Consider the following 17093-nt stretch of genomic DNA (forward strand, 5'->3'; position numbering starts at 1 on the left):
CGAACCCATACCAATCAAGCCGCCTTCTGTAATACACAGGCTACGTCCCATCATACGGTTACCGAGATGGTCTTGCAAGAACGTGCGCCGTAGTTTGGGCTCAATGAGCCCCGTTGTGCTCACGTGACGTTCAAGGTCTTTGTCCAGTGGTAGGCGAGGCATTCTTTCGCGAATAAGAGCTGCGAAGACGTGGTAACAGAGGCCGTGCCACATGCCTGACTGGCTCCATTCTAGCGGCACTTGTCCAAGACATAGCGTCCTACAGAAAGAGCTGTGAATTGGATCGGTATCATTGCCTTCTCCCACATTTAGTTCATGCAGCAGCATTGCGCGCCATTGTAGAAAGGCTGTCAGGTAGTCTTGAGCAGAACAGAACGTGCCTACAGCAACACCTGTTGCAATGATTGTGTCGATCCTGATTGCGGAGATTTCGAGCTTTCGCCGTTCATCGTGAAACCAATACTGAGCCTTAGTAGGGCCATTTACGTTACTGGAAGCTGCAAAGTTGAGAGTACGCCCGAGGCCAGACACCTCTGGGATGTGCGACCAATCAGGGCACCAGCTGGGGAGACCTGTAGAATTGACGTGCAGGGGGAAGTGTATTGCTTCGCGGATCACATCGAGCTTTTCAGTAGTCGAGATCAGGTGGTCGACCACATCTGTGTAGACCGTCTTGACTGACTGACTGTAGTCGACTGGGAAAAAGCGTTGTGTAGCGTCCGAAAGCAGACCCAGAATGCCGAAAACTTTGTCGCGGGGATTCTCGCTCAGCTTCTTCCTGCATGCTCGCATTACCTCTAATAGTGACTCATCTCCAATTTGCTCTAGGGTTTCGCGGTCTGGGAAGCTGGTTGGTCCTTGGCGGTTATGCGGGTCGCTCTCTTGGTCCCAGAAGATTTCCCCGGCCTTCAAGTATATTTCCCAGGGAAACACTGAATGCCCGCAATATACCAACTTGTTATGCCCGAGAAGCACCTCTTGAACGACTTAATCCTGGTCAGTACGAATCATTGACATATTGCAGCGTGGCTAGTTACCCCATAGCCGCTTCCAGTAATCTCTCTTGAATAAATTCAAGAGCGCCAGAGAGTCTGGGTTGCGGGTGGACCTGATATGTTGCGAGTCGATCGAATTTTCTGCCACACTGTGCAGTAGTTCTAGTGCCAATGCACTCTCATCATGCTCCGGTCCTATCCAAATGGCTACTGACACTGCACCGCTGTAGATCTGACCCATCAATCGAACTTGTGTAGCTCTCTCGTCTCTGTTCTGCTGGTCGATGCAGAGCGCATCAACCCATACAAAGATGTCTTCTTTCTTGCGACGGACCGCCCTCAGCGCATCGTAAAGACTGACAGCAACAGGTATTGCAGCCCCCTCTACGATGAGGGATGTCGTGTCAATCCCGTCGCCCCAAGCATACTTTGCAAGCTCGATGTTAGTGGATGTTGCCAGACTGTGGCAATGACTTACCGAGATAGCAGTGTACTCTGGCAGGCTTTGAAGCGATGTGTGAGTGATTTCACATCTTAGCTTCGACATCGTCTCAGGTAGGATCTTGACTAATCGAATTTCAGCAGGCTGTAGTGACTGATACTGGTATGTTTTCGGGCCCAGTATTCCGGAGCTAGGTGACGATGAGGCCCACGACCGGATCCTTGACGAGGGAGTTGAAGCTGCCGAAGCCGCTCGAGGTCTGTGCCAATCTTCGCCTACTCCTGATTTTGATTCGCCAGGAATCTCAGCATTGGGCCGGATTTGTGAATATGCGGTAGGATATGGGGAGATAGAAAGGCGTGGGAGCTTTGCATTCACGTTGAAAGCCCGATTGTGACCTGATGAAGACGGACGACTGTCAAGTTCATCTAGCCGAATGCGCGCCTGAGAAGTAGAGACTGAGGGGGGAATCGATGAACCAGATAACGTTTGTTTTGGTGCAGGATTATGGCGGCGCTCATCCAAGAAATCATCAAAACGGTGCTCGCCGCAACGTTCTTTGGTCGAGCGAGTTCTCTCGCGCTCAACTTCGATTATTACCGGCACCGAATCATCTTCGGTATCGCTAGATGAGTCTTGTTTGCGGCGATCGTGATCCTTTGGGTGGTGCGAAGAGCTGGCGCGATGTCGATTTTTGTCTCCGTCATGCCTATGTCGGCGCCTTGGTTCATCATCGGAACGATACCCTCGGATCGGTGGATCGTGTGTTCTCCCATTGTCACCCGAAGAAGTCTTGTGCCGCCTTCTGCGGGTTCGATCTGCGTCGGCGTCCTGGGGTGTAAGGTGGTGACCATGGTGGCGTTTCGAGTCGCGTTGGAGGCCAAACATCTCACTGGTGTGCGAAACAGCTGTATTGCGAAGCACAGGTATATTGATGTAGTCGTGTACTTATCCTAGGATCTGAGTAGTTATGGAGTATGAGTTTTGGATGGCATCAGGCTGAGCCTGGATAATGCGCGAACTGATGCCTTGGTGGGGTGATGAGTGCCACGGCTGCTCAGCCTCCGATCATCAGCCATTGTCAGCTCGCTTCAGCTGGCAGGGATTCGATTGCATGGCCTGGCGGGTATCTAGGTATACATTTGGATATATTGAGAACACTGAGGACTACCAGCCTCACAATGCTGTTGCAGTGTTAAGGTGCGCATTGGCGTTCGCGAGGAAGTCGCGACTACGAGTAGAAGTGGCGTGTTCTGCTGCCCGGAGTTATTTGGCCCATGGCTGCGCACCTGGGCCATGTTCAAGACTGCGCTCGTGAAGTTATGTAGCTTAGAGAGCAGGAGATGTCGTGCGGATAGGAGCGCCTATTGTATGTTCTTGAGCGGCCCTTCTCTTATGATTACTACAGTCCATGCTCAATGTGGGTCTAGCTGCGCTGTCATCGGCCCGCCGAATCGCCTGCGACCATCGTCGCGCTTCTCGCATGTCTCCTTATCGATAAGTGACGATTTCAAAACATCCATGGATACCTACAATACTCGCCATTACCTTTCATGCCGACTTACATCTTCGCACTCGGGTGTAATGCGCGTCTCTCTGCCACGTTTCCCAACTGTGCACCAATTGCCGCGATCCGGCGGCCGCCTTGGCCCCGCACTTTCGCGTACGCTCCTCAATCCAGCCTAGGAACGGTCAACAAAAGAACCGCCGCGACTGCGAGCGGAAACAACCCAACTCACAAGGATTCGTGAGTGGTAACATGATGTACGTAGCGCGATTGCTCCGACAACTCCGATAATAGTGGAGTTGAACAGGCCCTCATGGTAACCTTGGAAATTGTCTCGCCTCGCGATCCATCCCCGAAGCGATATAGCCATGGTAAACTAGGCGTTCTAGTTGGGTATACGCTCTTGTATAATCGATACATTCGGAAAGCCCTCGGTGGTGGCGTCCGGCTGGAATGCTGGCTTATGCATTCTACCGAGAAGCCCCGTGGAATGTACGCTCGTGGCAGTTAGAGCCAACAGGGCATTTAAATGAACTTATCGCTCCTTCCAACGGCTTTGGGTTGATGATTGAGATAGTGATATAAGAAGGTAGCATTCACTCCACAACATTTTGGACGTACCTTCATCATCACGACCAAATCTATACACCCACTATATTTCTTTCGTCTTTTACTGAAGCAGTATCAACCTTTCTCACATTACAAAAACCTCCAAGATGGTGCTCCCCTACTTCACCGCCCTCGTCTTCGGCACCATGCTCCCGGGCCTCAACCTAACCCAATACGCCGACCACTACGACAACGTCCACATCCCACTCGTCAAGTCGCTCACGGGCTCAAACTTCCCCGTCATCCACACACGATACTACGTTGGCGGTAACCCTGCCTTTGTAAACGCCAGCTCCCCCGTCGACTACGACTCCATGGCAACCATGCAGTTTCGAGACATGACGCATGCGTTGACGTTCATGAGCATCATCAGCGCACCGGAGGCGGCGAAGAAGATTGCGGAGGACGAGCATTTGTTTATGGCATGTGCACCGAGGACGGTGATTGTGGGGACAGATGGGAGTGTGACAGGGCCGTAGCGGGTGCAAAAGAAACGTGAATGGGGTATCGTGGCCATGATTAGGATTTGAAATACTGAATCATTACTACCATAAAGGTCAGGGCAAGATAAGCTAACGTGAAGACGTGAGACCACAAAGTTTTCCTTAGCCAAGGATTATAGTCTCCGGCTGGAAGTGATCCCACCAGCAGCAGTCTGGCATCGCAGTAGACGGAATTTCTGTTTCTGCGTAATAAGGTGAACCTTCTCTGAACTGTGGTCCAAAGATACGGTTGAACTTGTTCACGAGACCAAAGGTTGGAGTGTTATAGTTATCACAGTGCTCGCCAAAATTTGCGGGCAGTCGAGTGATACCTATTCGTTTGTAATGGTTTCCGTGTTGCTCAAGTATGAGAACATGAGCGTGCAACTTGTCCACGGTGGATTTGGTAAATTCTGCCCCGGGCAATAGAACACACTTCAACAACGTTTCGTTTCCCTTGTCCGGAGGAAGGTCCCAATACACCTCCGCGATAGCATTCCATCCATTACCCAGTGGTATTTCAATCCCTGATTGTTGCTTGCCATACCCCCTGTCCTGAGTTGCGAACTGGAAATTGCACATTGCGGTTCGTGCTTCTACTTTGAGGTACTGCGAGAGTTCTTCTGGTGTGTATTCGTCGGGGTTAGCTGGAGCATACAGCTTGTGGAAGTCCTTATTGGACTTTACTTGTACAATTTTTGCTTCCGGTGAGACGTAGGTTGACCGGCCGCGTATGCTCCGAAAGTACCATCGGATTGGGGTTTTCCATCCGAGGGGCGACCAACTGGGAAATCCGTTGCGGCGTATGCTTGGCTTTTCGTGATGCCACAATAATGCTATGTCGATATTTCGTCTAACACTGCGGCTAGTTGAGAGAAAGTTCTTTAAACCAGGTGAGTAGTCTGACGAGGAGCGTTTCCAAGGGACTCCCCAGATGTGCTGAACACCGTATCTGGCGTAAGAGTTCATCGCACCAGTTATGGCGTTGAGCGCATCTGCTTCGAAGGATAATTTGCGAGCGCTGTATTGCCTCAATACCTCCATTGACGCAATCATCGTGGCAGCCGCCTCGAGTTTTGCGGTGTTGGCAAACCACCCTGGTAGTTCCCGGTGAGCGTCCTCGGAGGGGCCGCCGCCGCCATGGGGTCTATCTGCCTCGTAGTAGGAGTCTGTGCCACAAATGAAGATGACTTGTCTGTCGGTGAAAAAGAGACGCCGTTTTGAGAAGTAACACTCTTGGAAGGTCCTGAACGCATAGTCAGCTCGTTATGAGCATGGTGTGATGACCGGACGTCTTACCACGCTCGCGAAGCCCACGAAGATGATGACAACTTTCGAAGGTTCCAGCTGGGCTTTGTTTGAGGTAAATGGTATAACCGCACAGATCTCGTGGATGCGCAATAGGAGGAGAAGCCCCGAGAGTGTGGCCGTACTCCAGGAAGCCCATGATTCGAGTCATTGCCAGCCGCAGCGAAGATGGTAAACTGCGCTGCTGCATATATATCTGCCATCTGCATAATTTGGTGTTGCTTCGCGTGTGCGTCGGACTGATCGATGCACTGAACATTTAGCAAACTGAAGCAGGGACTGCAAGGCACTGAGGTCTACCTACATATCGGTCGACCCAGAGGTATCTGTATCCCAATAATAAGGTTGTCTCAATAGCGTCTTCGACAGTTTTTGGGATCATCTCCCGGGTGTTGGTCGAGCCGACCTTCTTGCCTTCTTGGCCCCAGACATACGACAACGCTGCGTATCGACATGCAGGCGGCGCAGGAACGACCCTTCGATGCTCACAATCAATGACTTCTAAATCCTTCAGACCATCGGCCGGTCTTGGGCGACACTGATGGCCATGTTTTTCGATGCAGATATCCAGCCAAGACTTCAAGAGAGCAGCGTCAACGCCAGCTGGATATAGAGTTTGGCCAGTGTCTAGCAACGGCTTCTTCACCGTTGGTAGATCTTTAGGGATTGCATATCCAGAGAAGGCTTTCTCTAACACTTCTCGAGTCACCTGGGATGTTGGTTGGCAGGCGAGTACGATGCCACCGAAATGGTCGGCATGCTCGGGCGCCGAATGGTCGACTTCGAGAAACGCTGACGGAAGATCCAAGCCCAAACCAGCGGCATAATGAGGAGTTATCTCGAAGCGTCGTCCATTTTTGGTACCCAGGACGCAATCTTTGAGAACCTTTGCGAAGAATCGGCAGATTCGACACTCTGCTTTTTGGTCAACTTTGCTTCTGTGAAACACTAAATCATCCCAGACGTCGATTTCTGGCTCTAGACGGATCTCTGGGCCAAATAGCGTGTCCCAAGGTATTTTGGCACACTCATAGCATATCCGATGGCTGCGCTTGATGTCGTTTTTGGCGCAGGAACCCATTGCTAACAAGGCGTTGACTGCTTCCATCGTGGATCTGGTGATGTTCAGTATCGTGATCTCTGTTGGTACACCATTGGGCAAAAAATGGCAGGTTTCCGATAATTTATCGTCGCTCAAGCGCTATGTGATGTGAAGAGATGATGGACAAGGCTGAGGATAGAGGGGTAGAAGGCAGCAACCATGCAACTGTGCCACCCGAATGCAGCCCGACTTCTCAGCCCATGTTCAAGACTGAGCTCATGACCATATTTTCAACCCTGGTGGGCGTCAAGCTGTCGCGAGTAGACTCGTTGCGGGTACGCCATCTCGTTATAACTCGTAGTTACTCACGACGTCCAATTAGTGAGTTTACTTGTTCATAAGCCAAAGCATTGACGAACGAGCTTTCTCAAGCCCCACTCATGGCTGGGGCCCCGGTGGCTTGTCACCCTGCGTAGTGGGGGAGATTCGCTTGCGATGTAACGAGATGACGGCTGTCTGTGATCGGGCCGTAGCACAAGGGTCGCAGGTTGGGCAGCGGCTGCCTAACAAGAAGTCTAGATAGAGAATCAGCCATCGTATCTTTGCATCGAAATGTCACCTCGCTGTAAGATTGCGTAGCCGTAAGCAATGGAGTTGAGGCCTAGATGGTTCACTGACAAGGAAGTTGCCTTGACCCAGTTCCGAACCACCCGGGGCTGCTCCTGCCACACCAGCTAGCACGTGGGGACAGAAGTACCCCAAGATTCAAACGGTTAGCTCGCCGGAATCGCATCGTGAGAGCTGCTGGCTACTCCAAACCTCACACATGCCAATGAAAGAACAGGATAAGCTGCACGCAAGATGTCTCTCATTTTGCCTCTCCCTCCTCACATCCCCATCCATCACGCTATCTCCCTCTCCCCGCATTTCATCCAATTGTGTATATCATCCAGAACCCTCCATGACGCAAGTCAAGCAATCCAACACCCCCCTATCCAAACAAATCGAACATCTTTGTGATAGATCCAAAGTCTCGAAAGAAACACAAATCCAGTAAAAATATCCCGCGCCTGCCGTCATGCACTTCATTGCTCCGCAGAACGCCCAACAACGCCAGTTAGACTGCTCTTCGGAAGCCATGAAAACCTTTTGCAACGCCGAAAGTGGGGGAATAGAGAATGGTAGCCTCGAGAGATCTACGGGGGAGAACAACGGTTGTTGTAAAAGAAGAAGACCAAGAGCAATTAAATAGAATCGAAGTGAAGTGGGGTGAAGATGGCCGGTTCCGTTGCTTATCCGTTACTACGCTGTCGTGACTCTGAGCTCCAGAAACTTGGGGTTGGGGTTTTTTTCGATTGCGTCCTGTAGCTCTTTGTCATCTCTAATCGGCTGGGGGAATTCTATTATGTCGTCCCCATCGTCCTCGTACCCGTATTCGATCCAATGGATCCAAAGCTCCTTATGTGGCTCACCGGGGCACTCCAATTCTATTCTCCCGACAAGCTTCTTGTAGAGGTCGGCGAACTTGTGCGAATTGATACGTATGACGACGCAATCGTTTTTTCCGATCCAGGCCTTGATCTTGAGACCAGAAGACATGCCTGTGCTGGTGGCGGTGGAGGAGGAGGAGTGGGTGTGATTCATGGGTGGGGGGTTCAGATTCGATGAGTATGCCTGCGAGGCCGTAGATTGACCGCGCTGATGAGAGGGGTAATTGGAGCCAGTTGAGTAGGGTGTGACGGGTGTTGTGGCCTGCAACTGATCTGCGGACGACTGCCTGCTCGTCCCGTGTGAGGGGTTCGATGACTGGTGTGATTGTTGCGAAAGGCGGTACTCTTCCGCATCGACGATGTCGGGGTCTATCTCGTAGTCGCCCTGTCTTGGCGCGAAAAATCCCTTGACGAGGTGACCTTGTGTGATGTGCGGTCCTAGCTTGAGGAGGTTCTTTATGTATTCGTCGAGGTTGGCGCGGCGCCCGTTGGAAATGTTGTCGGTTACGTAGGTGACAGGCCCAGGCATGAAGGGCAGTGTTCGCTCGCCGGAGCCACTTGTGCCCGCTTCGACTGGGTACGTTGCTATCAGCTGTATCTGCAGGTCGTAAAAGTCCTGGTACAGTCGCTGCAACTCCCAGTGTCGGCCGTCCTCCATCTGGCACTCGATGATGAACCAAAAGATATCGTCGGCGAAGCAGTAGCGTGGCACGCATGCCCTAAGGGGTGCAAGCAGGTTGTCGGATGTGCGGTATTGGTTTCTTGGCTGTTGCGCCACGGAGCCGTTGCGTGAGTGGGAGACCTGTACGCTGTCAGCCGAGAAAAGCACACCCGCATGTAGACGACTTACCGAGCCAGCCTTGTTGTGCCCGCCGTTGCTCCGAACGCTCATGCGCTCCATGCCCTGCTGCAGCGATTGTCCAGAATTCGTCTCGAGCTTTCCGAGCGGTATGCTGCCATTCTTGTAGTCGGCCGCCATCTTCTTCCACTCTTCGACCTTGGGGACGCCCGCGGCTGTGACTGCTGCCTGTGTGTCGGCAACGGCCTGACCAGTCGTCATATCGCGGATTTCGATGAAGGATACGGGGATGAGGCCAGGACCGCCGAGTCGCGTTATGGGCTTTGCGACAAACCATTCGGGGTTCGACTGTGCGATGACGATGATAGCCTCGCCCTCCTTGGCCTCTAGCTCGTCCGGCCTCTCTGCCTTGAAGTCGTAGATGACGATGCCGTAGACCATGGCGCCGCGGCCGCCTCCGCGCGACATGCGCATTTGCTGGGTCATGAAGTCCTGTGCCGAGGGCTGCGGGCTCGTGATGCGTTCTTGGTAACCTGAGTCGTGGGGCTGTTGTTGCTGCGGTTGCTGCTGGTGTTGCGGCTGCTGGGGAGTGGAGGAGCGCGGCGCGGAGCCACCACTGTCGCGCACTGTCTTGCCTACGCCCTCAAAGTAGGAAACGGGTACCAGTCCTCGGGTGCCGTGCAGGGGATTGCAGGCCTCGTACCAGTCGCTGTCGTCTTCGCGCCCGACGACGTGCAGAAAGTCGCCCTGGGAAAAGCCAAGGTAGCCAGAATTTGGGCTCGGGTCGGCGGGCTTGTAGTCGTAGAGGGCTTTTATGACCTGAAATGAGATGGCTGTTAGCTTCGCGCTCATCTGCCCTATCGGGAAGCGGGTGCCGGGGCGCGCGCATCATGATATAGCGACATGTCGCGGCTTGCTCTGTCGTCGACACAGGCGCATGTTTGCTGCGCAGGCGCGGGCGCCCACACAATGCGCCTGTGTCGACAACACCAAACGCCTGCCCTGCCCTCATGCGCGCACGCCGCGTGAAGAAGCAGAGTGGGGCCCAAGCACCCCAAGCACCCCAACGCTGATCTACGTACCTTTTTTGGCGGGACAATGGCTATAGCGTCCTTGGGCGGGATGGAAATGTGGTGCGGGCGGTTGTCCTTCTCACTCTTCATACTCCTGCGGAACTAGAGCAGCACCGTTAGCACGTACGTATGCGGAGCGTGACTCGACGGGCGCAGCGGCGGCCGTGGCGGCAAAAGCAAGCAGGCAACGCACCTTCATCGTGCAGAGTGAACGCAACCTTGCGCGGCAGCAGACGGGGAAGCAGAGGAGAGGTCAGGAGGCGAGCGCTCGACGTGGAACTCGGGGGTCCTGCTACTGTGACTGTCGCCCGGGAATGCGGCGTGTGCGTGCGGGGGCGAGTACGCGGCGGAGGAGGGTGAATTTGAATCGCGCACCGGCCCTCAGAGACAATGGTGAGGCTACTTAGATAGGCGGCCAACGTCGTCGTCGTCAGGTACTGCCAGAGGCGCAGTCACTAGAGGAACAAGAAATGAGTGGGTGCTTTCACGCCGCGAGGGATCCCAGCCCTGCCCGCTGCAACCACTTGGCGATTCGTCTCTCGCGTCACACTCTATGCCTGGCACGCTTCGGAACAAACGAACTGCGGCGGGTAGCGCAAGGCGGCGAATCCCTTCGACCTTTGTCTGCGTGCGCTGACTTGCTCCCGGCCAGGAATGTGGAATCTCTACTAAAATACAATTATGCCCGACCCGGTGGAGCATCCCACACCATCAGCCTGCCAAACGCCTAGCTGCAGGTCCACCACATTTCCGCCTCTGTCACCGCACACCGGCGCAGCCCCCAACATCCGCGCTGCATTTATGCCTTCGCGACCAATCATCCGCCGGGCTAGCCCACAATGCTAATGCCTACGTTGGCCGTGTCATCATTTCCACATGCAAACCCAATCTCGACGCCCCTCTCCTGTCAGTCATTCGTACTCCTCTTCAAATGTTATCCTCATGGTTGATGCTTGACGCGGCCCGACTGAAACATTCTCGCCCTGCGTGGCGTCGTAGTCTCCCGTAATCCTCACCACGCGGTTCACACGCGCTCACACTCTCAACACAAACTTCGTGAACCAATGCATTGACGACTATACGAACGCCCTGGATACTTCCAGCGGGTGTGACTAGCGCCAACTGCCGCTGAACAATTGCACCCTACCCAATCACAGCCTCGGAACCCTCTTCCGCCATCTCATTGGCTCGCTCAGAGCGCCTCTAGCCAATCTTCCAAAAGGAGCAGACCCCGCCACAGCCCAGACAATGCATACTCCAAAACCCAGCAGTCGTCACCTGATGGCCCACGATATGACCACATTGTCGTTCGATCTTCGTACATCCGTGGAGCATGCCGTCGTAATGTCCGTCTTCCCAACCCCACGTGCACTCGGACGCACCCGAGCCGAACTCTCTGTAACACAGGGACCACCACAACCGAGCCAGTGGGCTCACATCCTACATAGCCATCTAGACCAAGTCCACTCTACCCCATTTTGTTTTCCAACCCACTTCCTTCATGCACGCCCATGACGTACCGTAAGTTTACCAAGATCCAATTTGGTAGGTGATGAACAACATCTGAGACGTTGCATGTATGAGAAGCACACTAGAAGATTCCGCGCATCCAATGCATGAGGCGGAAACCCCATGTTCCGACTACTGACATCGGGAAAGAAACAATCGATACCGGAAGGTCGCAGTTCGAGACACGCTTGACGTGCCATGTGGCGCAGGGTATCGTGGTGAATTAGTGCAAATGAATAACTCGGAATCGGGATAATGATACTGTAGAAGATGAAAAGAAGTTTGTGCTGGCTCCGGTGTCGATTCATATTTGGCCCTTGATGTCTACTTTGCTGAATGCGGCGGCACGCAGGCTTTCGAATTGAGATGCGGCTTCTCGGATCCTGACACGATATTGACCATCGCCTTTGTCTTCAATGACGTTCTGTGCACCGTGGGTTTCGAGGAATTCACGGCATATCTCATCGTTGTCGAAACCAAGTTCGTCAGTGAGGAAGCGGAGTGTGACATTTACATATCTACAGCTTGTTAGCAAAAGACCTGCACGATTTGGAATCCGTGTACATACCCTCTGGACATATTAGCTAGAGCATTGAGGCGCTCACGCTCGACGAACATGTCCATGAGATAAGCGCCCATGTTCTCTGCTTCGAGGTACAGTCTGAAAAACTTATGATAATTGCCAAGGGCAAGCGAAGACCGAACGTCCAGAGCATGCTTGATCCATGGGTGGGACTTGTCTGCGAGGGTTAATTCTGCCAACATGTCGTTCATGTCGGTCTTGTTGCACGTATATACGAAGTAGAGAATGCGGTACGCCTTGAACTCAGCCGGGTTGCCTCCCAAGTTCTGCGCATACAGTGCCTTCAGCTGCGTCTGGCACTGATTATACTCACCCAAATCCCCCTTTTCTAATGATATCCGGGCGTGGATCTCATACACCTTGACAGTAAAGGCGTTCTTGATGTGCTGAACAGTAAGATCCTGGCGGAGTGACTTGAATTGATTACAGATGTAGTTGTAGTTCTTTTCCGCCTTCCACTTCTCCACAAGCATGGCCAAGGTCTTCTTGAGCACATGGAGCGGTCGGACGGTTTCAGCTTTGGGCGGGGCCGTAAGGCGGAAGTAGCTTTTCTCGAGATTTTCGTTCGTTCCAACAACAGGTCCAGTGGGCATTTCGTCTTCATCCTTACGCGATGAGCCCCATGGGGGCGTCGTCTTGGTGCCATTGTTGCCGAGCTGGAAGCGCTGTCGTCGCTTGTCAAGCTCAGCCTGGTCAAACTTACTTGCGGCATCCGAGAGGGCGTTCTTCTTCTGGCGCTTTTCGTTGTGTCCGTCGGCAAAGGTCATACGAGATGCTAGGTTAGTTTTGCGCCACGGTGGAACATTGGCTTGGGTTTGCTCGACTTGTGCATCCTCAGCTTCGTGGGCATTGCGTTTCTTTGATTGCGTTGGAGATGTGTTAGTGTGTGCGGCTGAGCCATTCATGTATGCAGGGTGTATGCCGTTGGGAACAGCAGTAGCAGGCATTCCAAGAGCCGCCGCCCTTCGTTCCTCCATGAGAAGCTCTTGGGGAAGAGGGAATGTAGGCCAATGAACAGTGTCGTGCGAGTTGCGCTCGGCGAACCAACCGATAGTTGTCTTTAATCGCGCCTGCATGTCTGCTTGGGAGATGCCTGGGATGGCGTTTTGCGGATCGAAAGCACGCCTAACGTATTCGCGGACGGCGGGAGGCCACTCGACCTTCTTTTTCGGAGCTTCCGGGGCCATGACTGGCTGCTGGCGTGTGTGAGCGTGGATGGGGACTCTCGTATAAGTGAGGAGACTAACAGGCGCGGGCGCAGGTTGGAGTGTGGTGCGTGGGTTGACTGCGTTGTACGCGGGTGACTGCATTGGCCGGGACCAGGCTACAGTGGCAGAGGGCAACGACATAAGCAGGCAAGCAAATCAAAAGAAGTGAAAACCAGGTTGACTGTTGTGTGAGTAGGTAAAGGCGAGAAAAAGAGATGTGGGAGAGATGGCGCGGGGATGGGTCTATTGTTGTGGAGGTGAGAGTGAAGCGACGGCCCGCTCGACTGATTTGCGTCGCAGTGGTCGCGCTTTGCTTGGCGACGACTAGCGTGGGGCTAGCCGCAAGCAAGCTAGCCCCTGGCCAATGACGACTGCTGGGCCCGGGCCTGGTGAATGCAGGCGGGATCGGGTCATCGTCGACTCGACCCAATGCGATGGACGTACCTCGCATTTTCCAACTTGCGAATGGTCTGAATGTTCCTGCATCAACTCGACCTCACAACCGCACTGCGCCCGTCGCTCCTGCCGGAGGAGACGCTGCTTTTCGTCCAAGACGCCGTAGGACTCTATGAGGGGTACGCGCATGTTCCCCAGGGCTCTTATACGCTGCTGACCAGGCACATAGGAAATTCAAGATCCCGCAGTACCAGAATGGCCAGTCATACTTGACGTCGCATCGCGTCTGCTATGTCGATCATAGCGAGCCACGCAAGAACTCCGTCGCTATCTTTCTCAAGGACGTCGAGAAACCAGAATTCTATGTGTGCATCCCTCTGCGTGCAAAGTAGAGGCACCCGACACTAACGACATACAGGCCGGCTTCCTCAAGTCGTCGCCCAAGATCACATTGTATCCAAAGCCCCTGAAGCAGTTGACGCGTGGCGCGTCCGTTCCCTCGCATCCTCAGGCCACATCGTCGTTAACTCCTCCGCGACACAGTAGTCCGGCACCACCGCCCCCAGCGAGCGCGACCTGGGTGTGCCCTATCTGCTCTTTCTCGAACCCGGTCCCGTCCAACTTCGACCCCGCGCTCGCATCACGTACACCCATACCGCCTTGTCTAGCATGTGGAATTAAGCCGCCGACCGTGCATGTAGTCAAGGCAGCCATAGCAGCCATCTCAAACAGACCAGCGCCTGGGCCACCTCCCAAAGATACAAAGGGTAGCGTTCCTGCTCCCGCAAGCGCAGGAGGAACGTCTTCATGCCTGAGATGTACCTACCAGAATCATCCTTCTCTGCTCAACTGCGAGATATGTGGTGCATCCTTGACAACAGCCATAGATAAGAGGTTGGACATGCTTCAAGAACCTACTAGACCGCAATCTCCAGGTCCGACTTTGTCTTCACCCTTGCAGTCCGAGTCTGTCGAATGCATCAAGATATCCTTCCGCGCCGGTGGAGGACCGATATTTTTCGAGCGCCTGAAGAACGCATTAGTCCAGCGCAAGTGGCTGCTTCAAAGCGCCCCACCGATTCCCAAGCCACGGCCGTCTTCCGGTAATTTTAACGACAGCTACACAGCCAACTCTGACGCTTCATCAACGGAAGTTGAACGACCTCGCGTGGTCGGCATTGCGGGGCTGGAGCGAAGAGGCCTCGAGCAGAGACAGAACAATGAGGCTATGATTGGGAGCGCTTTCGAAGACCTCGATGCGCTTATGACTTCCGCGAAAGAGATCATAGCACTGGCAGAACAGTTTGCATCACAGGCCAATCTGGGGACTAACGGCAGCTCGGAAGCCAACGCTTTAGCATCTCAGTCCGCTTCCGCACTCGGCCTAGTGACAACAAAAGACATGCTCGGTACGGGGTCTGGCTCTGAGTCGCTATACGTATCGGAGCTGTCAAGAAACTTGGCAGAATGGCTCACAGACGACACTCGAGGTATACTCAGGAAAGAGGGCGGTATCATGACCTTGGTAGATTTATGGGCTGTCTTCAACCGCGCAAGAGGTGGTGTTGAGCTCGTAAGCCCGGCCGACTTTGAGAAGGCAGCTCGAATGTGGGATACATTGAAACTTCCCGTGCGCCTCCGTCAGTTCAAGAGCGGGTTGCTCGTCGTACAAGGACGCGATCGCACCGATGAGAAGACCATTGCGAGTCTGCTGGCATGGCTCAAGACGCTACATCAAGCACCACCAAGCATGGAAGTCACCTGGGACTGGCAAGCATTTGGCAGGGGTGTCACTGCTCAAGAAACAGCAGAGCGATTCGGCTGGAGCGTTGGAGTCGCGACGGAAGAGTTGGAGATGGCTGAAGAAGCCGGCGCACTGTGTCGTGAGCAGGGTATCGACGGGTTTAGATTTTGGGAGAACTGGCTGGTCAATATGCCAGAAGTTACTGCTGGTGTCTGATCATTCAGAAGGGCAGTCGTTCGTATCTCATGGAAAGAAACATCAAATCCCCTAGCTGACACTGGTGTGACAGTGAATCCAATAAGACGCCTCGTATAGTCTCGAAGACTCCTCTTGTATCATGCTCGTGAGCTGAAAAGTCTCAGCCATTCCGCGCTGATGTCGGTGATTTATTGATTGAGAACCATTTCGAAGACTCAAGTGCAAATACCTGGAAGTGTACTGCATCACCAAGTTGCATGTGTCAGCATCGTTACACGACCGCTTCAGCGAACCAATGCCAGGGTACCCCCAAAGACAGGCAAATCGGAATTGCTCACACCGATCTCAATGCAATCAGGCATCAGCCGCGGGAGTGCCCGCGACGGTGACCGCGTATCCACCGCTCCTTGAGGCAGGGTCCAAGCTCAACCTGTATCACGCCCACGCACCCCGCAACATCGGACCTCACTCTTGCAACATCTCTCCTGCATCCACCGACCTTTCATCAACTCCCAACCACCAATGACGCCACCTGTACCGGCCAAGTAAGTACTGCTAAATGTTGCGATCGACTATGATCTGTTATAGTAGCTAATATACGTGATATAGGGCCCGTAGATGGAACGCGAAGACAGTGCAGGCGGTCGATAGCAAAGGCGCAGGCAAGAGCGCTGGCACGAAGCGATCCATTGGCAATAGCAACTCCGAGCCCCCAAAAAAACGGCGAAAGGCCCAGGCAGCTGCCACAGAAGCCACGATCATTCCCGAAGCAGACAAGGTGACAAATGTGCCATGGGTGATAGATCCAGATCAGGTGTTTAGGTTCCTCGACCTGCCAGGAGGTCAGTCATTGCTGTACACCTGAAACCTAAACTTTACTGACTAAACCTAGAACTACGCAACCGAATCTACGGAATGGCGATCGAATGGAGCTTCCGCTGCTTCCCTATGACCCATGAAAAGCCAAAGAAATCCAAACGCAGAAAAGCAGTTGAGGAGAAAGCAGCCCCAATCACCCAAGCGAGACCGCTTCCTTACATCAGCTTGACACAAGTTTGCTCACTGATTCGTACTGAGTTCCGCCCTTTGTGGCTGTCTACTCATCGGTTCCCGCTCTTCGCACTAGAAGGATACTTCAAAGCGTTCTTTCCGGTATTACGCGGAGGTTCTCGATTAAACGAAGACGTTCGGAAACGCATCAAGAGCTATTCCAAAACGACCGGCACCCTGCGTCTCTGGGTCAGAATGGACTGTTTGAAACACGTTGATGTCCTCCCACTTCTCAAGTTCAGGCACCGGTTCCCCGATTACATCATAACGCCCGATGCTTCCCAATATGTTGAAAAGCTCACCATTGACTCGTTCACGGCTCTCTTGAACACCAGCCACGCAACCTGGGTCAGGTACATCAAGCAACACCGCATTACACAGATCAAGCTGCAAGTTAGCCGTTATACGGTCGGACCCTCCAACTTGCCCATGCGTATCGTTCTTAAAGAGAAAGACGCGCTTGGCTGGATGGGATCAGGTCTAATTAGCCAGTCCCACCTCGTGGAAGAGCACAAGGGATTTCTGGGACTCGATCCAAGTTGGGGTGTTACTTTTGCCGTGGATTACTCATGAAGGGCCAGTTGCGCGCGATGAGCAACAGAGGTGCCCAAAACCCTGGAATACTTCTGTTACGGCGTGTGGAGGAAGTGTAGGGTAC

The 17093-nt window shown here is 53.4% G+C and overlaps 5 protein-coding genes across 5 annotated transcripts; 3 read left to right on the forward strand and 2 right to left on the reverse strand.

Annotated features, from left to right (window-relative positions):
- Positions 1-3660: 3660 nt before the first annotated feature.
- On the forward strand, positions 3661-4032 carry J4E87_008086 (uncharacterized protein; the record flags this gene model as incomplete). Its single annotated transcript, XM_049379678.1, has 1 exon — positions 3661-4032. The coding sequence occupies one exon, from the start codon at positions 3661-3663 to the stop codon at positions 4030-4032; it is 372 nt and encodes a 123-aa protein (XP_049230565.1).
- A 3655-nt stretch (positions 4033-7687) lies between these two features.
- On the reverse strand, positions 7688-9946 carry J4E87_008087 (uncharacterized protein; the record flags this gene model as incomplete). The annotated part of the gene is made up of 4 exons (XM_049379679.1): positions 7688-8677; positions 8726-9493; positions 9757-9849; positions 9941-9946. 4 exons carry the CDS (start codon positions 9944-9946, stop codon positions 7688-7690), a joined length of 1857 nt encoding a protein of 618 aa, XP_049230566.1.
- A 1614-nt stretch (positions 9947-11560) lies between these two features.
- J4E87_008088 (uncharacterized protein) lies at positions 11561-13026 on the reverse strand (the record flags this gene model as incomplete). The annotated part of the gene is made up of 2 exons (XM_049379680.1): positions 11561-11774; positions 11825-13026. The coding sequence occupies 2 exons, from the start codon at positions 13024-13026 to the stop codon at positions 11561-11563; spliced, it is 1416 nt and encodes a 471-aa protein (XP_049230567.1).
- A 495-nt stretch (positions 13027-13521) lies between these two features.
- J4E87_008089 (uncharacterized protein) lies at positions 13522-15403 on the forward strand (the record flags this gene model as incomplete). The annotated part of the gene is made up of 3 exons (XM_049379681.1): positions 13522-13622; positions 13673-13808; positions 13862-15403. 3 exons carry the CDS (start codon positions 13522-13524, stop codon positions 15401-15403), a joined length of 1779 nt encoding a protein of 592 aa, XP_049230568.1.
- A 504-nt stretch (positions 15404-15907) lies between these two features.
- Positions 15908-17008, forward strand: J4E87_008090 (uncharacterized protein; the record flags this gene model as incomplete). Its single annotated transcript, XM_049379682.1, has 3 exons — positions 15908-15930; positions 15995-16227; positions 16278-17008. 3 exons carry the CDS (start codon positions 15908-15910, stop codon positions 17006-17008), a joined length of 987 nt encoding a protein of 328 aa, XP_049230569.1.
- Positions 17009-17093: the final 85 nt, after the last annotated feature.

The sequence above is a fragment of the Alternaria ethzedia genome (genome assembly GCF_023757985.1).
Source record: "Alternaria ethzedia strain BMP 0044 chromosome Unknown scaffold_24, whole genome shotgun sequence".
Classification (NCBI taxonomy): Eukaryota; Fungi; Ascomycota; class Dothideomycetes; order Pleosporales; family Pleosporaceae; genus Alternaria; species Alternaria ethzedia.